The sequence below is a fragment of the Typopeltis vanoorti genome, chromosome 21 (assembly GCF_054136105.1).
Source record: "Typopeltis vanoorti isolate ZY-2024b chromosome 21, IOZ_Tvanoo_1.0, whole genome shotgun sequence".
Classification (NCBI taxonomy): Eukaryota; Metazoa; Arthropoda; class Arachnida; order Uropygi; family Thelyphonidae; genus Typopeltis; species Typopeltis vanoorti.
The window spans coordinates 34,801,524-34,825,451 of NC_143569.1; the positions used below are offsets into that span (position 1 = coordinate 34,801,524).

The 23,928-nt window shown below is 36.5% G+C and overlaps 1 protein-coding gene across 4 annotated transcripts in view; it reads left to right on the forward strand.

The window, feature by feature from the left end:
- LOC150094730 (cell adhesion molecule Dscam1-like) overlaps positions 1-23,590 on the forward strand; it is a 194,618-nt gene extending 171,028 nt beyond the window's left edge. For 2 of the 4 annotated variants that reach the window (XM_090411354.1, XM_090411358.1), the window contains 2 exons: positions 4,122-4,291; positions 7,432-7,788. In XM_090411354.1, the coding sequence (XP_090267480.1) occupies positions 4,122-4,291; positions 7,432-7,515 (254 nt within the window). In that variant the 3' untranslated portion in view covers positions 7,516-7,788. Of the gene's footprint in view, positions 1-4,121; positions 4,292-7,431; positions 7,789-7,995; positions 9,726-23,485 lie in introns of those variants that run through there. The other 2 variants (XM_090411357.1, XM_090411356.1) reach the window with 2 other exon arrangements.
- Positions 23,591-23,928: the final 338 nt, after the last annotated feature.

Here is a 23,928-nt window from a genome sequence, read left to right on the forward strand (position 1 = left end):
CAGCCATCTTCTACTGCTGAAAGTATATTTTTCACTTGGTTAGAATATAATAAATTTAGCTTAATCCTTTATCCAAGTGTGAGCAAACAAAGTTTGTGCCTGAAAGTATCTTCAGGACTGAGGTAAGGTCTCAGTCCTGAAGATACTTTCAGGTTCAAACTTTGTTTGCTCACACTTGGATAAAGGATTAAACTAAATTTATTATCTTCTACTGCTGTTATATCCCTTTCATATGGAATTCCATATGAAAGGGAATAACAAATGATGAGGTTAGAAGGAAAATACACTTCATTGTCAGAACACCAAAAAATATCATCATTAAAATATGTTGAAAATAACTCCAGCAGCTGGCTGTATGGCTAGATCAGATAGTTTATCTAAAATAGCATTAGAGGGCTTGACCTCTGGTTAAAAAAAAAACACTGGGGACAACCTAGAATCATCTGGATGCATAATATTAGAAAATGGAACTAATTATTTGCTCTCTACTTTGTTAAGGAGATAACAAGACAAAGACCTGAAAAGAATATGTTAGGACTGTCAACTTTATACTATAAAGGTGACAGTCTTAACATATTCAATGGTCTACTTAGACTATGTGTGAAGAAGAAGAGACATGAAAATCAGCAATAAAAAAGACCAAACTCAGTTTCATTCTCATTAGCAAACCTATAGAACAGATTATATTTAGCTGTTAGGTACAATTTTTAGTGAAGATTGCCAGTCGAATATGGAAACAAATAATCGAATATGTAAGGGTAGTATGGCTGGAAGTCAGTTGAATAAATTTATATTGAACCAGCAAGAAATCAGAGAAACACTAATATCAGCATATAAACATACAATTTTAACATACATTCTGAACTGAGCTAGAAATAAACACTTGATTAAAGACCAGAGACCATAGATACGAGCATTTTGAGTAAAAAAAAAACAAAAATAGGGGATTTAGCAAATAATACAGTAGTCTCTATGGTAAAACTATATTACAAATGAAGATATCAGAAAAACTTGACATTATTAATATTCAAGAAGTGAGCAGACATAGTTAACTTTGGTTATAGTCACAAACAGAATAGCAGATGAAAGATTAATGAACCAAATCTGAAGTGAAAATAGCAGCAAAAGAACCATATGAAGAATCTGAGTCTCGGGTCTGGTTTAGTCCCAAAGGCGTGGAAAGAGGGGAAAATAGTTTCACTGCATAAAGGAGGATCCAAGACTATGGTTGCAAATTACCGACCGATCAGCATATCAGAAGTTGTTGTCAGGGTCTTGGAGAAAGTAGTCAAGAGAAAAATACAGGAATGGATTGATGAAAATGAGATACTGTACAGGGGACAGCATGGCTTTGTAAAGGGTAGATCATGCCTGAGTAACTTGCTCAAGTTTTATAACAAGGTGACGGCTGAACTGGATAAGGGAAATGGGTTTACAGTGATACTGCTGGACCTGGCAAAGGCGTTTGACAGGTCCAGCAGTATCACCACATGGAATTCTAATCCATAAACTACAACATATGGGAATGGATATAGGGTTGGTGAGATGGATAGGTGGGTGGTTGATGGAGAGATATCAAAGAGTGGTTTATTCAGGAGTGGAGTCCAAAAGACGGCCTGTGACTAGTGGGTGTGCCACAGGGTTCTGTTCTTGGACCACTGCTGTTTAATCTGTTCATTAACGATATAGGGAAGGATCTAAGTGGAACAGTTCATTTGTTCGCTGGTGATGCAAAGTTGGGGAGGGCGATAGTGAATGCAGAAGATGTCAAAGTTTTGCAGGATGACTTAGATAGATTGGAGTTCTGGGCTAAAGAGAATGGATGTCAATTTAATGTGACAAAATGTAAGGTTATGCATTTTGGGGTGAAAAGATTAGCAGCAGTATACCACATGGGTGGAACTGTACTCCAAGAGATTGATGAGGCCAGGGATTTGGGAGTGTTGGTGGAGAGGCAGATGAAGTTTAGGGGGCACATTGCAAAAGTAGCTAAATAGCTCATCGACTCACTTGGTTGTTGAAAAATACCTTAACGAGCAGAGACAAGCAAGTTATTGTACCTCTGTACCGAGCCTTAATAAGACCTCATCTTGACTACTGTGCCCAGATTTGGTCACCTCGGTTCCTTCTTGATGGGGAGGAGGTGGAGAGGATCCAGAGGCGAGTGACTAAGATGATAGCAGGTCTATGGAATGAACCATATGAGAACAGGTTGAAGATTTGTGGGTTGCAGAAATTGGTTGATAGGCAGAAAAGGGGAGATATGATTGAGACATTCAAATTGCTAAAAGGATTCTATAAGATTAATTCAGAGGATATTTTTGAGATCAGGACTGGTGGTGGGAGAACTAGGGGACACCTATGGAAGCTGGGCAAGAGTGTGGTTAGCAGTGGTGTTAGAGCTGGGTTCTTTACTTTTAGAGTGGTAAATGAGTGGAATAAGCTGCCAGAGTCTGTTGTGGGTGCTCTGACAGTGAGCGAGTTCAAGGCAAGGTATGATAGATACTGTGAGAATGTCATATAGTTGTGTGGACATGATGTTTAGAGCCTCCCTCGATGAGTCTAAGGACTCCCTGGACTAGCCCGAAAATAATAATAATAATAATGAAGACCAATATGTAGGTGATTGATTAAGAGCTTCAGAAGATTGAAATGTAGTAGCTGATCAGATCAGTGACCAGATTGGAATAAAGTTGTTGTTCTTCATCATCATCATCATCATCAAATTCCTGATATGTACCCTCGGGGGTGTATAGGATAATTATTGATAATACAACTTTTGTATTATATCTCTTATTGTCTTAATTATAAGACTATGACAAGTGAATGTAATGTATGAGATTTTAAAAGCTTGGTAACCTAGAATTGTTAGAGTAGATAATTATTTTGGAAAGAAAATAGAAATACTAAAATAATACACATTGTACAAGCCTAATCTGGCTTTACAGGAGTAGGAAGTGAGAGGAATCTGTATATGGACTCTTCCAGCATACAGACAAATTAGCCAAGAGAACATGCAATTTACAAACGAAATATGCTATTGTTAGTGGTTATGGGTGATAGATGACATTGATTGTAGTAGTGTTGTTGTTGTGTGTAGTTGGAGAATTAAATAGTAGTAGTTGAAATGGTGTATAGCATAGTAGAATGCCCTCCCACAATGAGTCCTTGGAGGAGTCATGTAATAATAATATATACAGTATATCACACACATTTAAACAGATCACCTTTTGTTTTGTCCCTATCTTCTTCTGTTCTGTGGAAAATCTCTTTCACTTTAATCCACTAATAACTCTTTACAAACTTCTATTATGTTTCAATTGTATCACTCTCCCCTTCCTGTCCCCCCCCTAGACTCAGTAAATGGCAATCCTTCATTCTTTGCTCATAACCAAATTCCTGAGATCTGCCACCACATTAGTCACTGCTCTTCTCTGAACTCTCCAGTGTACATGAATCCCTTAAAAACCAGATGACATATTTGTGCATAGTAATTCATGTGCAGTTTTTCTTGTCTGTATCTCCTTCCATTGGTAAATATGGAAAATCTCTTAACATTAATCTGTGAGCAATCCCTTACCATCCTGTATGTCTCAATCATCCCTCCTTCTTCTCCTATTCACTAGGTCCTGCAAATGGCATTCCCTCATTCTGTGCTCATAACCAACTGAGAGATCCACTGACTTACCCACTCAGTCTTTTCAGATCACTTATAGAGCTATATCTGCTCCATTCTTCATAATGCTCCCTAATTCTGTGCTTCATCTGAAAACTGCTGCATGTTTCCATTTAAACATATTCTAATATAATTTACATATTACAGGATAAACAGCAATAGCTTCAGAACAGACCCTTGCAGCACAACGCTGGTTAATTTTCCTCTTCCAGAATAGCATTCCCTCTCTCTCTCTCTCTCTCTCTCTCTCTCTCTCTCTCTCTCTCTCTCTCTCTCTCTCCCCTCCCCTCTCTCTCTCTCTCTCTCTCTCTCTCTCCCTCCCCCCCCCTCTATACACAGCTTGCTATACTTATCACATAACCAATATACTATCCAACACACTTATCTCTTAATCAGTTAATTATAGTTTAATTTATGTATATTCATCTTTATTTGTAAATTTTAGATTATCAGCAGGCTCTGGATGTATTTTCTGTTAGTCTTTCTGGAACACTGAAAAGTTTTCACAGCAATACACACAATAAATATAATTTCATGAAGAAAGAAGATACAAAAATAAGTGAAGAGAATATTTATGCTGAACCTTTCGATTCCTTGCAAGCCTCTAATATAATGGTGAGTATGCATGTGTGTTTATTTGTTTTTTTGATTCATTGAATTATTATATGCTATCATTAGAGAATAATTTACTTCCTTCTGTAATACTCTCACATTAATATTGATAACACCACTATTTATTGAAGGGATAACTTAGACACATGCTTGCCAAAACTTCCTGTTGGCATCCCACAAAATCATTCTGAGAGAGAGAGCATAGTAGAATTAATAATCACCTTTAGGATCTCTCTCTCTCTCTCTCTCTCTAACTGACACACATATGCAGTAAATGTGGTATAGTCATAGACCCTGAAGAGTTACCACCCAACCTCCTTCATCAGAACAAAAAAATTAATTCCTACCACAGCTCCTCTTCTGTTAGATGTTTCTCTGGACCTGGATATTACTTATTCCCTTTTTTTTAGCTCTTTTCTACAAATGTGCTAATAAAAAGAATTATTTGAAATTGTTAGGTTTAAACATTATAGTAATACACTCAGTAGACAAAACATTAGAGATGGAGGCGATGGGAAGTTGACACCGGCATCCCCTGTGCAGAGAGAAACATACCAAATTGAATGCAGATGATAAATAGGCAGGACATCCCAACAGTATATCACAATTGATGAACATGGGTAAATGTGCCGATCTTAGCGACTTTTATCATGGATGTATTATCAGTGCAAGACAGATGAGGTCATTCTATCACCCAAATGGTAAGAACCCTAGAGTTCTCAAGGGCAACCATATCAAGGGTCTACTGCGAGAATACCAATAATAGATGTACCAATGACCCTAAAACTGACCCCTGAGGCACACCACTAGTGACTTTCCTCTTCTGGGATATAGTTTGTTGATACCTATCAGACCACCATTCTCCAATCCAATGCACCAGTCCAGTGATTTTCAACCGGTGTGCCGTGAGATTTATGAAAACAAATTAATTGAAAAAAATAATGTCGTAATTTGCACATTTATTTATTAGTGTCTGGTCTTCCATCTTCTTATGTGTGTAAATCAATCAAAATTATGCCTATTTTTTGCCAGATCATCAAAAAAATTAAAAGAATATATTTTTAGTGTGCTGCAGAATTTTAATAATTAGTCTAGGTGTGCCGTATTATGAAAAAGGTTGAAAATCACTGCACTAGTCTAATATCCAGTCCCATCTGCTCTAGTTTGATTATGAATTTATCATGTGGTAATCTAACAAAAGCCTCTCAAAAGTCTAAGTGTATACTACCGTGTATCCATATCCCACATTCAATACTGCTGTGACTTTATTGCAGTAAGTAAGTAGATTACTAAAAATGACCCCCCCTTTAGCAAATCCCTGCTGTCCATCAAAGATAATACCACTGTCATCAACCAAATTCTGGATCCTGATTCTCACCAGCTTCTCCAGTACTTTAACCACAACACCTGACACAGAGATTGGCTGCTAATTTGATGCTTCATTTCTATCACCTCCTTTATGAAATAGTACAATCTTGTCTTCCTTCCACTCCTTTGGAACTTGACCCAGTCTAAGACTCATATTAAACAAATACATCAAGACAGATGATGTCAACTCCCTGGTACATTCCTTCAAAATATATGGTGATATATCATGTCCAATAGCTTATTAGCATCAAGTTTGCTTAATTCCCATATGCTTCTTCTTCACTCAGTCAGTCTCTCCTCTTCATCATCCACTGCTCTTAAACTTTCCATGTTACATTCACAAGGATGAAAGACCTTTATATGAACTGTTCATTAAATATCTCAACTATATCCTTTGCAGCAGTTGTCTTTATACCATTTTCTCCAGTTAGTGCCATCCTGCAATAATCTTTTTTTTTTTTTTTACTGGCTACATATTGAAATAACTTCTTAGGATTTTTTTTTCACTTTATTACAATAAGTGCTTAACTTATTGTAATAAAGTGAAAATGGGAAGCTTAACTGCTTCCCATTTTGTTCTTTTGCTACTCTTACTGAGCCACCCTTCTTGCCCGTTCTTTGTATTCCTCATGAAATTGATTATTAACACTTTATTTCCTTTGTTTTTGAGACTTGTAGCATTCTTATACAAACATAGCAGCTCATTCCTGTATCTATAACAAGCTTCACTGATACCACCTATTAGATGTGACTTCTCCATCCCTTCCTCAAGCTATTTCTTTTTCTTCTTCCCTTTTTGTCTACACATGCATTCACATCTTCCTGGAGCATTAACCATTCTCACACTATGTTCTCCTCCCCATTTCCCTGTTTGTCTTGCACACTTGTTCTCTCATTCTCTACACTCATGCCACCCAGTTCTTTATTCATAAGCACTACTTCAATCTCTCCTTCCTTGCTCTCCCACTCTTTCATATCACTTCGTACTTGTTCAGTTTCATTCTCTGTACTCATTATTGTCCTTTCCAGTAGCAGTCTCTCCAAATGACTCACACCAAAACCATTCAAATGCAGTTCATCATACAATTAAATTCTTCCTACAACTCATATATATTTAATGTGATAAAATACAAGGTTATGCACTACAGGATTAAAAGATCACAAACAAATGTATTACATTGATGGAGCTTGGCTGCAGGAAGTTAACAAGGATAGGTATTTGGAAGTGATAATGATGGACATGTATGGACAACTCTTTTTGGGTTGTCCATACCATATAGGTAAAACTGGATATGATATCAAAGGAAAACCACTTGCAAGATGTTTTCAGCTGTCACAGAAATGTCATAGTGTGTATAAATTCTCACGACAACTCCTTTGAAGAGACAAATATGATCTGTAACTAAATTAAGCCTACACTTGGTTTTTTCAGCTCTTAGAACTTTTGTTTAGCATCTAATGTATTACAATATTTATAGTGCTGCATAAATTATTACATAATTATTTAATTTATTATAATAACCATCATATACGTTATTATAAATTGCCATACCAAAATGGATGAATTTTGAGCACATTAAAGTGGTTGAATGAATTCTGATATGTCAGCAGATAAAATATATTTTTTTATAATATTTTCTAGTATAATGTCAAATTTCCTTCCACCATTGATGTAGCAAAAATGCTTTTGTCCTCTCATTTTTATTGATAATTCTTTTTGAGTTACAAAGGTTACTATGAGAACATCCTACCCTTTTTTTTTTTTAATGCAATAGGTAAATTTACCTTGCTGTCAAAGGAAGGTGAATAATCCTAGAAATGTAATAATAATATCAAATCAGTTGAAGACAAGATTCTGAAAAGCCTATATGATTCTTAATAATTCCTTTTTAAGATTTCACTGTCAAACGATACCATTTCAAACTATTAGTTTTCTTTAGCAGACAGGAACTTCTTTTATGATACTAACTGCAAGTTTTTGTTATTGATATTATTTTCTTTCTTTCTTTCTTTCTTTGTATTCCTGTTAAAGCAAAAATGCAATACTGAAATAAAGCATTAAGTATTCCATTTGAAATCAAACCCTCAACAAAACTATCCAGATTAAGCTCATCTTTTACTTAATGCTTTGTATTTTAAAGTAAAAAGCTAGACGATTTTATAGATCTCTATACCACAGATGGAATAAGTTATGCTTTTTTCACCAACATGAATGCAATATTTTTTTAATATAGGAAAATAAAAATTTTGCTTGTTTTTTGGAATTTTTTGTAATATTAATATGTATATGCACACACACACATACATGCATGCAATCTAAATTTTTGTATTTTTTATAGAATACGTTATAGAAGAGGACAGTAATCCAGCCTGTTTTTTTTTTTTTTTTTTAATATCTTTAAAACACTGTTAGCTCGATGGTTCTTCACATTAGCAGATAGGAACTTATTTTATGATGCTAACAGTCTGTAAGTTTTTGTGAATGTCTGGATTGATTCAAAAATATCGCATGTTTCTGTATATGTCTGCATGAAATTAATGCTTGTATACATTGGCTCTCACTATAGCGAACTACAAAAACAAGCTTCTGTGGTTATATTAGCATTCTTAAGAGTCCAGAATAAGTACCATATAACTAATTCTCAGATTTAAAAAAAAAAAAAAAAAAAAAAAAAAAAAAACCTTTCTTTAACAGTTTAGCAGCATATGAAGGCACATTGCCAAAATAAGGAGACAGAAAACAAATCCAAAAAGGTATGTCCAAAATTTATCCTATTTTTATTCTTCATATATTAGTTTTATAACACTTTAGTAATACCCTAGAATTTTGAGTAAAGAGTCAATGACATTGTAAAAAAAGGGGCACTCCTAAACAAAAGTAGGCTATATTAGCCATTTAGTCACGTGATTTTGATGGAAGGCCAGACTTCATGTAATATTATGCTTGCCTTGGTTTATATTGCACTGAGTAGGTGTACATAGCATTTCTGAAGCTGCCTTGAAAGCATGATCTTTTTGTTTGTTTGTTTGCTTGTTTTTTTTGCAGGATGACTTTTGTTGATTGTATGATAGGTTCTTCTGCAATTGTGTCCTTTTTGACATCTTTAACATGTTTTTTCTTACATGTGGATCTCTGTAGACCATTTTGTTTGTTCTACATAGCATGTTCTGCATGAACAGTAGATTTTATGAACTCCTGGTTTTGAATTTTATGAACTCCTACTTTTATGTGATGTCGTAAAAATATTTTAGACATCTTGTTATTAAATGTGAGAGCTCATATCCTAATATTCAATTTTGCTACATGTTAGATATATGGAAGGATTGCCATACCTTTTTAGTCCTGCTTATTTACTGGTATTACCTAGCAGCAGGTTCTTCTACTTATATCCATTTTTAGATAATGTGATTGAGGTGTTTAATGATTCCTCTTCTCTATGCAACTAAAGATGTTGTATACTCTCTTTCTTAACATTGTGCAGGATTGTTTGCATCATATTGAAACCACATCATCCATAAAGAATAAAACAGGAGTTCATAAAATCCACTCAATATTTTTTGCTATGTAGGGCAAGCAGGATGATGGAGAGAGATCTACATGTATAACAAACATGCTAAACATGTGAAGAACACAAATCCAGAATAGCTTATTATACAACGAATGAAGGTCATCCTGTAATATGGCAGAAAACAGAAATGCCGTGCACACTAACTCAGTGCTGTAAGTACTGCAGAGGCAAATAATTTTTTATCAAAATATCAACATTTTTTATCATGATTAAATCAAATGGTTTAACAGTGGATACATGATGACATATGTACTCAGCAAGAATTCTTATGTTAAAAAAAAAAGTAAAATAAACATAATTTGCATTATATCCAAAGTCTGCATGTGCAAGAGTTTTTGATTTTAAAAAAATGATTAGACTCACTGCAATTTCATTCATTTCATTTTTTCCATTCCAGTTAGCTTGCATACAGTAAATATCTTTTGTCGATTAATTTATGGCAAATTCTCCCAAATCCAAGTTCTCTGTCTAAAATGTATATGAAGATAGATAATGATTCTACAACCAATAAAGTAGTTTATATATATATATATATATATATATATGTTAATATATAAATCTCAGAATTAGTTATGTGGTCCTTATGCTAGAGGCTGCCAAAAAGTGAACTAATGTCCCATACGCACAATGCTGTTATGAAGCAAATTAACTATAGCCAACTGTATGCTATAATAAATATTCCAATGGCCACTGTGAGTTTTCTATAGTGAGAGTCAACTGTATTTTGTGTGCTTTATTATTATGTGACACCAGTGTCCAAGGACTCTAGCCACAGGCCACTTTACACTATACAACTGGTTACCCCATGTTTCTTAAACTTTTAGAGACTGCAGAACTCTATATAAAACTACTTATTTTTCACAGAATCTCTATATAAATATATAATAAACAGTTACGTGCAAAATATTTTAATCAGAGAGAAAACATTCAAAAAGAGTTTTTTTTTAATGTAACTACTGTTTACTCATTAAATAATTACAATAATATTAATGACATAACTGGTAAGTTACCCCCCCCCTTCTCTCTCACATACACACACACTTTCAATGATAATGATCATCCTCACACACATAGTTTCAGTCTGAGCAACTCCTGTTTTTATGAAACCCTAGGTTTCTGCAGAATGCAGTTTAAGAAACACTAATCTATGTTGCATATTCTTCTGCATTGCACTACATAATCCACCATCTGCATTGTGCCTTCTTCTGCCCAAATTTCTTGGAGAAAAAACCCTGCCACCTCCATATGAGTTAGGCTAATTCACCTTTAAATGAAGTCCATATAAACTTTTCTCTAACCATGATAAGAATTGAATTTGAGTCTTTTCCATTCAGGGAGGTCATTAAAATGATATAATATTAGAAAGAAATTATTATGTTTTCTAGTCTGCAATTCTTCAAATTGCACCTTTTTGAGTTTACAATAGTAAACTTAAAATATCATTAAAGTCAAAATTGCAGTTTTAAGAGAATGCACCTAGGATCTGACTTCTCCACTGACCTGGCTGTTTAATGAAAGTTTAGCTTCTAGAAAAGCCTCCAAGGAGTGGAAGGAAGGTGAGATAGTGTCATTGCAAAAAATGGGGGTAGAATGAAGGTGTCAAATTATAGATTACTTTGTATTTCTTCTTTGCTTAAGAATTTAGCAAAATTATTAAGAGATCATATACAAAATGGGATAGAAGCAGGATAATATTACCTGTGAGGATCAGCATGGATTTGTTAAGAACTGTTGTTTCAGTAATCTGGTTGCCTTTTATAATAAAGTTAACAAGGGTGATTTAATGAGAGAAAAGAATATACTGCTTTTTGAATTTTGCAAAGGCATTTGACAGGATTTCAAGTGATAAGTTGATTTAAGTTCAATCTATGGGCATAGTATCAGGTTAGTGAATTAGATTAGAAATTAACTGATAGATATCAGGAAGAAGGAAGGTCACAAGTGGGTTCCACAGGGTCCACTAATACTCGGACCTTTACTGTTCAACCTTTGTCAGTAATATTATCATCGAATTATTATTATGATTATTTTGCAGACCTCCATGGAGTCACAAGATTCATTGCGGAAGGCCTACCCAGGAATGAAAGAATAGGAGAAAATGGAAACAATAGGAGAGAGGGAATGGTAAGCGGTATAATGTATGGGGACTCAATGAGCCTGGTGTTCAAGATAGGATGCATGACGAGTGTTTGCCAGAAGGAACGATAGAAAGGGTGGCTTTGGCAGTTAAGAGAGGTGAAAGGCTGGACGAGATGATTGTGATGGTGGGAACAAATGACTTGAGTGGTGGTGGTGTAAATAGGGCAGCGAGAGATATGAGATTCTTGCTTGAGGTGGTACAAAAGAAGACACAGAGAGGAAAGATTGTGTGTGTGTGTTGCCTAGGTATGATAATGACGAACTGAGCAGAAGAGCAGTAATATTGAATGACATAATAGAATGTGTGACGAGAGAGGACTGGAATATGTGGATGCTTGGAGTGCGTTTGAGGACAGAGAGTAATTGTATGCAAGAGATCACTTACATTTGAATGAGGAAGGATGTAGGCATCTGGAGAGATTGCTGTTCTGAAAAAGTCAGTGTGTCCCAGGGAGAATGGTAGCAGGGGTGGCCTCTTGTGGGAATGGGTACTTGGGAGAAGGGGGATGACATCAGGTAACACTGAGCCCAGTGGAGTCTAGAGGGGATAATGCTGGGTATAGAAACAATGGCATTTATATGCTATATACTAATACCAGGAGTATCTGGAATAAGGGGGAAGAATTGGTGGTGCAGATAGCATCAGCCTAGCCAAAAATTATTGCAATCACTGAGACATGGTTGACAGAAGCGGATATAATAACAGGAATAGAAGTCATTGGGTACAGCATTTTTTGGCAGGATAGGAAGGGAAAGCGTGGTGGTGGAGTACTGCTTATGATAAGTGACGACCAATGTCCTCTTAGAATGGAGACTTTGGAAGGCAGTGACACTAATGATTTTGAAAGCATATGGTGTGAGGTAGAGGTGGACAAGATAGGATATTTAGTTGGGTGTTGCTACTGACCCAGGAGTACAGAGAGTGAGGACCAGGAAATGTTTAGACAGTTGAGTTTGGCAAGTGCAAGAAGAATGATAGTTATGGGAGATTTTAACTACTGTAGTATAAACTGGGGAGAGGAAGATGCATGTAGCAATAAGGGAATGGAATTTCTAGAATTCTTGAGGGAAATGTCTTAGGCAACATCTAACAGAGGGAACAAGAAGTTCAAGAGTTTTGGATTTGGTTATAGCATCAGAAGAGTTGATAATAACTGAGATGACATCTCTCCCACCAGTTGGAGAGAGTGACCATATGGTTTTGACTTGGAAAATGAATAGACATGCAGGAGTATCAAAGAGACGGGAACGTATGTGGAATTATAAGGCAGGTGATTATAATAGTCTTAGACGTCAACTTAGGGAAATTTCATGGAGGGACGAATTGGAAGCCAGGGATATCATTAGTGCGTGGGAAATTATGAAAGAATATTTGTTAGCAGCAATGGTAAGTTGTAAACCACGAGTAAACAAGAGGACACAATTTGGAGTAAAGTGGATGACAAACAATATTAAACAGGAATTGCATGTGAAAAAGAGGCTGTGGAAGAGATATAAGGAGACAAGAGAAGAGAAGATGCATGAAGAGTATAAGACACAGGCTAGAAGAGTAACTACTATGGTAAGGAAGACGAAACTGGAATATGAGAGGAGATTAGCCCTAAGATCCAAAGAAAATCCTAGGGAATTTTTTAGATATGTGGTAGGAGGAGAAATGACTGTGGAAGAATGATATTGTGGGATAAAAATGGGAATAGAGTGACTGATGCAGTGGACATAGTAGAATTGTTCAATGAACACTTTATTGGAGTATTTCATCCTGGAGGAGTCAGTTTTCATGCTAGAGGGATAGGGCAGATTCAAGGTTTAGAGGTACAGGAGGAGAGTGTGTTTCAAATACTGAGTACTCTGGATGTCAGTAAATTTGTGGGACTGGATGGTATTTCACCACCAGTTTTGAGAGAATGTGCTAGGGAACTGACAGTGCCTTTGACCTGGCTTTTCAATGAAAGTCTGGCTGCTGGAAAGGTACCCATGGAATGGAAGGAAGATAAGATAGTGCCATTGCATAAGGGTGGTAACAGACTGGAAGTGTCTAATTATAGACCAGTTTGTGTGTCATCAGTAGTTAGTAAGACCTTGGAGAAACTAGTGGACTGTATACAGCATTCGGCAGATGAGGGTAATGTTATCTGTGAGAGCGACATGGATTTGTGAAGGGGTGCTCTTGTTTTAGCAATATGCTAGCCTTTTATGATAAAGTTACAAGACCATTAGATGAGGGGAAAGGCATATACTGCCATTTTCTTAGACTTAGCCAAGGCATTTGACAGGGTGGCACATGATAAGCCGATATTTAAGTTGCAGCACATGGGTCTGGATGTCAGATTGGTCAATTGGATTCAGGATTGGCTGTCCGATAGGTATCAGAGAATTGTGTATGGTGGGGCAGTTTCAAGGACGCAGAGGGTTACAAGTGGGGTCCCACAATTCTCAGTACTGGGACCAATATTGTTTAGCCTTTATATCAATGGCATTGTCAGCAGACTGCAAGGGGATATTCAATTGTTTGCAGATGATGCAAAGCTGGGAAGGATTATTAGTAATAGTGCAGATGCGGCAGCCCTGCAAGAGGATTTGAATTAGCTAGATAGATGGGCAAATGAATGGGGGGTGTCAGTTTAATGCAGCAAAATGTAAGGTCTTGGGAAACATCGATGGGATGCTGCATACTCTATGGGAGAAGTTATACTGGAGGAAGTAGGGGAGACAAGAGATCTGGGGTTGATGATTGATAGAAACCTGAAGTTTAGGGGACATATTGCAAAGGTGGTGAAGGTAACACAGAGGATTGCTGCTATTATGAGAAGGACGCTGACCTGCAGAGATAAGAGGGTTATCATTCCGTTGTATAAGTCTCTGATCAGACCACACTTGGACTATTGTTCTCAGATTTGGTCACCAGGATTTGAAGGGATAAATTAACTGTGGAAAGGGTACAAAGGTAGATAACAAAGATAGTTTCAGGACTGTACAATGATAGTTATGAGGATTGGCTGAGGGAATGTGGACTGCAGAGTTTGGTGGATAGAAGAAGGAGAGGTGATATGATTGAGACTTTTAAACTGTTGAGAGGTGGTTACAGGGTTGACACTGGGGAGTTCTTTCACTTGGTTGAACAGTGGGAAGGAGTGATGACAAGAGGCCATCCCTGGAAGTTACGAAAGGAAACTGTGATCAAAATTTCTTTGCATGGAGGGTGGTTGAACCATGGAATGCATTGCCTGATGGAGTGGTGAGAGCGAGAACGGTCAATGAGTTCAAGGAGTGGTATGATAGACTTTGTGTTTCTTAGGGGAGAACCTCCCCTCGATGAGTCTTGATAGACTTTGTGTTTCTTAGGAAGGACCTCCCACAATGAGTCTTTTGACTCCATGGAGGCCTGAATAATAATAATAATAATAATAATTCACCATTCATGCTATCACCCTTCTATCAGGCAATGCATTCCATGGTTCAACCACCCTCCATGCAAAGAAACCACTCCTTACCCTCTTACTCACAACCTCCTTTTGTAACTTCCAGGGATAGCCCCTTGTTTACACTCATTCTTCCTGTTCCATCAAGGAAAGAACTCCCCATTGTCAACCCTGTAACAACCTTTCATCAGTTTAAAAGTCTCAATCATATCATCTCCTTCTTCTGTCTACCAAACCTGCAGTCTACATTCCCTCAACCAATCCTCATAGCTAACATTGTATATTCCTGAAACCATCTTTGTTATCTGGTTCTGTACCCTTTTCACAGTTAATTTATCCCCTCCAAATCCTGGGGACCAAATTTGAGAACAGTAGTCTAAGTGTGGTCTGATCAGGGTCTTATACAGTGGAACAATAACTGTTTTATCTCTGCAGGTCAGTGTCCTCAGTATTGCAGCAATCCTCCGGCTTACCTTCACCACCTTTGCAATATGTTCCCTGAATTTCAGTTTACTATCAATCATCACCCCCCCCAGATCTCGTCTCCCCTACTTCCTTCAGTACAGTTTCCTCCAATCAAGTATGCATCCTCTCATTGATGCATCCCAAACTTCAAGACTTTACATTTTGCTGCATTAAACCACATCCCCCTCCCCATTCATTGCCTATCTCTCTGTTTTATTCAAATCCTCTTGCAGGGCTACGACATCTGCTCTATTACTAATAATGTTTTCCAGTTTCACATCATCTGCAAACAACTGAATATCGCCCCTCCCCTGCAATTCATTGGCAGTGTCATTGATATAAAGACTAAATAATACAGGTCACAGTACTAAGCTCTTTTGGACCCCACTTGTAACCTTCTGCCTCCTTGATACTGTTCCCCCGTATACAATTCTCTGATACCTATCAGCTAGCCAATCCCAAATCTAGTTCACTAGCCTAATATCTAAACCATGTGCTGCAACTTAAATATCAGCTAATCATGTGGTACCCTATCAAATGCCTTTGTAAAATCAAAAAAATGGCAGAATATACCTTTCCCTCATCAACTGCTCTTGTCACTTTATTATAAAAGGCAGTCATGTTATTAAAGCAAGAGTGCCCCTCAACAAATCCATGCTGACTCTCACAGATAACATTACCCTCATCTGCCCAATGCTGTAAATGATCTCTCACTAATTTCTCGGAGATCTTAATAACTACTGATGAATTGCAAACGGGTCTATAGTTTGACACTTCCAATCTACTACCACTCTTATGCAATGCCATTATCTTACCCTCCTTCCATTCCTTGGGTACCTTTCCCACGGCCAGACTTTCATTCAAAAGCCAGGTCAATGGAGGTATTAGTTCTTTATCACATTCTCTCAAACCCCCCCCCCCCATGGCAAAATCCCACCCAGTCCCATTGCTTTATTGACATCCAGATTACTCAGTATTTGAAACACTCTCTTGTTGCACTTTGAAACCTCAAACCTGTCCTATCCTTCTAGTATTAAATCCCACTTCTATAGGATGAAATACTCCAGTAAAGTGTTCATTGAACAACTCCACTATGTCCTTTGCATCAATCACTCTGTTTCCATTTTTTTATCCAGCAATGTCATTTGATTGCAATTATCATTGGATTGCAAGGAGATTTTCAGGTCATGAGAAGCTTGGGAGAGTTATTAGTAATAGTGCTACTATTGTGGTCCTTAAGGAGGCTTGGAATAAGTTGAAAGGTAAGTAGTGAATGGGGGATATCAGTTTAATGCAATTAAATGTCAGTCTTGAAACTTGAGATCCACTGATGGGAGGCTGCATATTTTCTTAGTTGAATTATACTAAAGGAAGTAAAGGAGGAAAAGTATGTTGGAATGATGGCTGGTAGTATCTGAAGTTTAGGAAACTATGCAAAGCTGGTGATGACAACCTAGAGGATTGGTACAGTGCTTAGGATTTTGACCAGCAGAGAAAGAGAGAGAAAAAAAAAAGGGGGGGTTCCATTATATAAAATCCTGATTTGACCACATTGAAATTATTGTGCTCAGACTTCGTTACTAGGATTTGAAGGAAGGATGTAGTAGTCTTGGTTAGGAACAGAGACTGATAACAACAATGATATCAGGACTGGACAATATTGGATATGTGGGGACAAACAGACTGCAGAGTTCGGATAAAAGACAAAGAGGTGATTAAGGCATTTAAGCTGTTAAAAGGTACAATGCATATATATCAGATTGACACTTCAGATTTTTTACATGGTAGAACAATAAGAAGGAACAAGGATAAGGGTGCTATCCCTGAAAGTTTTGAAAGGAAGTGATAAGAAGGTAAGAATTGCCTTAGAGAATGGTGAGAGTGCCAGTCAGTCAACAAGTGTAAGGAGAGTATGATAGCATTTACCATCTAAGATGGATCTCCTGCAATTAGTCTTGTGACTCCATTGGAGTCCTGAATAATAATGATGATGATTATGCCTTGGACCAGATATTTATTATTATTATTATTATTATTATTGTTATTATTATTATTCTGGCCTCCATGGAACCAAAAGACTCATCATGGGGGGGTCCTTTCTAAGAAACACAAAGTCTCTCGTACCACTTCTTGAACTCATTGACCGTTCTCGCTCTCACCACTCCATCAAGCAATGCATTCCATGGTTCAACCACCCTCCATGCAAAGAAACCACTCCCTCTTGCTCACAGTTTCCTTTCGTAACTTCCAGGGATGGCCTCTTGTCATCAGTCCTTCCCACTGTTCAACCAAGCGAAAGAACCCCCCAGTGTCAACCCTGTAACCACCGCTCAACAGTTTAAAAGTCTCAATCATATCACCTCTCCTTCTTCTATCCACCAAACTCTGCAGTCCACACTCCCTCATCCGATCCTCATAACTATCATTGTACAGTCCTGAAACCATTCCACCTTTGTCCCCTTTCCACAGTTAATTTATCCCCTTCAAATCCTGAGGACCAAATCTGAGAACAATAGTCCAAGTGTGGTCTGATCAGGGTCTTATACAATGGAATGATAACTTTTATCAATGCAGGTCAGTGTCCTTCTCATAATTGCAGCAATCCTCTGTGTTACCTTCACCACCTTTGCAATATATCTCCTAAATTTCAGGTGTCTATCAATCATCAACCCCAGATCCCTTTTCTTCCCTAGTTCCTCCAGTATAACTCCTCCCATAGAGTATGCAGTGTCCCATCGATGTTTCCCAAACCTCAAGCCCTTACATTTTGCTGCGTTAAACTGATACCCCCATTCATTTGCCCATCTATCCAGCTTATTCAAATCCTCTTGCAGGGCAGCCGCATCTGCACTATTACTAATAATCCTTCCCAGTTTTGCATCATCTGCAAACAACTGAATATCCCCTTGCAATCCATTGCCAATGTCATTGATATAAAAGTTAAACAATATAGGTCTCTGGGACCCCACTTATAACCCTCTGCTTCCTTGAAACTGCCCCACCATACACAACTCTCTGATACCTATCGGACAGCCAATCCTGAATCCAGTTCACCAATCTGACATCCAGACCCATGTGCTGCAACTTAAATATCAGCTTATCATATGCACCCTGTCAAATGCCTTTGCTATGTCTAAGAAAATGGCAGTATATGCCTTTCCCTCATCTAATACTCTTGTAACTTTATCATAAAAGGCTAGCATATTGCTAAAACAAGAGCACCCCTTCACAAATACATGTTGACTCTCACAGATAACATTACCCTCATCTGCCCAATGCTGTATATGGTCCTTCACTACTTTCTCAAAGATCTTACTAACTACTGATGACACACAAACTGGTCTATAATTAGACACTTCCAGTCTGCTACCGCCCTTATGCAATGGCACTATCTTACCTTCCATTCATTCCATGGGCACCTTTCCCGCAGCCAGACTTTCATTGAAAAGCCAGGTCAAATTCACTGTCAGTTTCCTAGCACATTCTCTCAAAACGCATGGTGAAATACCATCCAGTCCCACAGCTTTACTGACATCCAGAGTACTCAGTATTTGAAACACACTCTCCTCCTGTACCTCTAAACCTTGAACCTGCCCTATCCCTCCAGCATTAAAACTGACTCCTCCAGAATGAAATACTCAAATAAAGTGTTCATTGAACAATTCTACTATGTCATCTGCATCAGTCACTCTATTCCCATTTTTATCCCACAATATCATTCTTCTACAGTCATTTCTCCTTCTGCTGGCCACATATCTAAAAAATTCCCTAGGATTTTCTTTGGATCTTAGGGCTAACTCCTCTCATATTCCAGTTTCCTCTTCCTTACCATACTAGTCACTCTTCTGCCCTGTGTCTTATACTCTTCATGCATCTTCTCTTCTCCTGTCTCCTTATATCTCTTCCACGGCCTCTTTTTTGCATGCAATTCCCATTTAATATTGTTCGTCATCCACTTTACTCCAAATTGTGTCCTCTTGGTCACTTGTGGTATACAACTTACCATTGCTGCTAACAAATATTCTTTCATAATTTCCCACGCACTAATGATATCCCTGGCTTCCAATTCCTCCCTCCATGAAACTTCCCCAAGTTGACGTCTTAAACTATTATAATCTCCTGCCTTATAATTCCACATACGTTCCTGTCTCTTTGATACTCCTGCATGTCTGTTCATTTTCCAAGTTAAAACCATATGGTCACTCTCTCCAACTGGTGGGAGAGATGTCATCTCAGTTATTATCAACTCTTCTGATGCTATAACCAAATTCGAAACTCTTGAACCTCTTGTTCCTTCTGTTAGATGTTGCCTAAGACATTTGTCCCTCTAGAATTCTAGAAATTCCATTCCCTTATTGCTACATGCATCTTCCCCTCCCCAGTTTATACTACTGTAGTTAAAATCTCCCATAACTATCATTCTTCTTGCACTTGCCAAACTCAACTGTCTAAACATTTCCTGGTCCTCACTCTCTGTACTCCTGGGTCAGTAGCAACACCCAACTAAATATCCTATCTTGTCCACCTCTACCTCACACCATATGCTTTCAAAATCATTAGTGTCACTGCCTTCCAAAGTCTCCACTCTAAGAGGACATTGGTCATCACTTATCATAAGCAGTACTCCACCACCACGCTTTCCCTTCCTATCCTGCCAAAAAATGCTGTACCCAATGACTTCTATTCCTGTTATTATATCCGCTTCTGTCAACCATGTCTCAGTGATTGCAATAATTTTTGGCTAGGCTGATGCTATCTGCACCACCAATTCTTCCCCCTTATTCCAGATACTCCTGGTATTAGTATATAGCATATAAATGCCATTGTTTCTATACCCAGCATTATCCCCTCTAGACTCCACTGGGCTCAGTGTTACCTGATGTCATCCCCCTTCTCCCAAGTACCCATTCCCACAAGAGGCCACCCCTGCTGCTATTCTCCCTGGGACACACTGACTTTTTCAGAACAGCAATCTCTCCAGATGCCTACGTCCTTCCTCATTCAAATGTAAGTGATCTCTTGCATACAATTCCTCTCTGTCCTCAAACGCACTCCAAGCATCCACATATTCCAGTCCTCTCTCGTCACACATTCTATTATGTCATTCAATATTACTGCTCTTCTGCTCAGTTCGTCATTATCATACCTAGGCAGCACACACACACACTATCTTTCCTCTCTGTGTCTTCTTTTGTACCACCTCAAGCAAGAATCTCATATCTCTCGCTGCCCTATTTACACCACCACCACTCAAGTCATTTGTTCCCACCATCACAATCATATCATCCACTCTTTCAATTTATGCTGGGTGGAGATCAGCTGCCACTCTTCAGAAGTTAGTGTTAAATGGTCTTACTTACTCCCTTTGAAAAATAAAAGGCATTTGTGGATTTATTTATTCAAAAGATGTGATTTTAATATTTAACAAAATTTATTATATTTATTTTATTGCAGCAGGGGGGGGGGGAATTAAGAAGAGTAGGAACAGTTTTCGGAATACAAAAACTTAAATCTCTTTCTGTATTTTACAAACTTAACATTAAAAATACTATTTACTAAAATTCTTTGTAATATAAAAAAATTGTTTATTATTGTTTTTTGGAATATGAAGGAGGATAGACAAATTCATCCTTGGACACTGAAAGTCTCACATAATAATATTAAAGTGTTTTCCCCCACTTCAAATATATATAGTCATACCCCGACTTATGTGAATCCGGAGTTACGCGGTTTCTTATATATACGTATTCCCTTCCCACTTCACACCTCACCACTAGTCGTATCTTTCCGGCGCCGGCTGCATTCGCCAGTATCGCACATGCTGTGAACAAGCACTGACGTGTTTAGTGCGGTGTCCATCCATTCATGATTTTTATAATCTACAAACCTTGCGATTGTTTAATGTTATGTTCTTGATAAAAATTTTATCACATAAAAAATAATAATGTCGTCCAAAAGAAGCAAGTCCGATTCTTCTACAGCTAGCAAGAAAAGAAAAATATTGACTTTGGAAGCAAAACACAACATCATTAAGGATTTTGAAGGCGGAACGAAAATTTGTGAGCCAGCAAAGTTCGTTCTACAGGAATCCACAGTAAGAACAATCATAAAAGAAGGGTTTACACATTTTGGAGGACATGGATTCTAATGAGGAATGAATTGTAGTCACAAGGCAAGGAATAAAAAAATCATTAGCTTGCTATGAAGAAATTTTGCGTGACGAGAAAAAGACATTATGCCGTCAGACGAATCTATTAGATTTTATGATACCATTGACATCGAAATAACTTTCTTTTTTTTTATGTACGAAAAACTACAATTATGATTATATTTCTTAAAAAATATAGGTGTTTTTGTAAACCTTTGGTCCCAATTGTATGTTTGCATATATAAATTACATGCAAAATTATACCCCGAGTTACATGAATTCGACTTACGCACTTTTTGTTGGTCCCACTTACCACTAACTTCAGGGTATGACTGTATATTAGTTAGGACTAAACAAACTGCACCCCGTTTGGAGAATAAAAAGTGTTGGAGGATTTGTTTATTATATATATACATACATACACACATTTAAAAATTGCTCTTTTCCTCCTTCTATTATTATTTTTTAAAAAATTTTTAAAAAATAATAATAGATATTTATGTATTTATTTATTTATTTATATTTTTAATTTACTTCATTTGATTATTCATTTTAAAATCTTTGAATATCAAACTTATTGCATTTATAAATATAAGCATTTTTACTGAATGGTTTTGTAGTTTTTTATGATTTATTATTTCTGTAAAATTAATATATATTATCACAGTATTATGATTCATATTAATTAAAAATCAGCATATATACTGTCGATTTTTTTTTTCCTAACTTGAGTAAAATGTGTGTATTCTGAAAGAAAAAAAAACATGAAAACCACATTTTAAAAGAAAAAACTGCATTGTCAAAGTATCAAAAACAAAATTAATTTTTTGTTTTGATGATATCTGAAATACTATGACAGTACTCAGCAAATATACTTGTATTTATCTGGGACTTCCTACTCAGAAATATTATATCCAAAATCTTTTATATCCATCTGTTCCCAGATCATGTTTAATTTAGAAATGAATAATTATATACTAATGAAACAGATTTGTTACACTGTTTTTAATAAATGAAATGCTTCAGTAAAGGAAAATAAAAATAATTATTAAAAGAAAGGATAATTAAATCTCCATTTTTGTTTCCAAAGTAAATGAGAAGTTTTGAGAATAGTATTCTCTTGAACACTTAGTTACTTCTGAAACTTAATTTTAAAGACCAATGTTATCCTGTGTGGCAATGAAAAAATAATGAATTTATTCTCTTTCAATATTTTTAATGTCAAATAACACATGCAGCTAGTTTCTTTGATAAAATTTTAAAAAAATGATGCTTCTTAGCCAATGAGGTTTTTATTTTGTTTTATTTATTTATTTATTTGAAAAATCAGTATTTTCAAATTTTATTGTATATTTGTCTATTTATAAGCCTATGTTTGTTAAAATTATATGATTAAGAAATAACTAGTGAATGGAATGCTTCCTGACAGTGGTGAATATGGATGCATTGTGAATGAGTTTAAAGGACAGTTTGATGGGCTTTGACTCCATGGAGGTCTAGTGTTTGTAATAATAGCTTCTGTATTGCATTAGTAAATGACCACAATACAGATGTGTTTTTACAGGTATAGTTGATATTATTATTATAATGATAAAATTAACAATCACAAAAATTGAATAATATCTGAAAATTTTGCTCTTCAGAAAGAATTTATGTTTGAGTGTGTTTTTTTTTTAATAATATTGATATGAATTATTTCCTATCAAAAAAGTTTTTAATTAGCCAGATTTAAACTTCGTTATGTATATCTGCTCTTTTTTACTTTTAATTCAAAATGACATGCTTGCCTTCGTTTTTAGCATATGAAAAGTTATTAACTCAAGACTTACTGAATTATAGTTTAGATTTTAAGAATGGATCAATTTGAAATGTATTAGAACTTCTGTGTGCTGGTTTAAGTTTGCATTTTGGAAATTGAACATTTTTCTTTCATAGACAAAAATGTATTTAATAGATTATTAAATTATATTTAATAAACTTTAGTTTTGGAAAGACATAATTAACTTTCTTAGTCTTTATAAAACTACATATACTCAGAACTACATAATGCAAAATAATGATGAAATACTAATCTAACTTACTGATGCAGTAGGTAAGTTTGGCTTAGCCACACTAAGTTGAGTTGTTAGTTGTCAGAAAAAGTGGTATATAAGAGAGTTAACAAGACTCTTAACTTGTAATGATTCCATACAGATTAAGTGAGAAACATCTGCAACTTAGACTGGTAAATCATCTTTGTCTTCTTTCAGGATGCTCTATTCAGGGCCGGCAGAAGCAGGCATGCGGGTGCCGCTACAATGGGAGCGCCACCGCCAGGGAGCAGTTCATAAGTTAATTTTTTAAGAAACAAAATTTTTATCATAAAAACAAAAAATTCTTAGAATGATCAATATTAAAATAAATATGGCCAGATACACCGAATAAAAAATGTTTATTGCTGCCTCTTTGATCAGCCGGCTGTTTATAATTTGCAGCTAGAGCAGGCTAAAAGCTTGCCTGCAGAATGTTGTGTCTACTGCAATCTATCTAAAG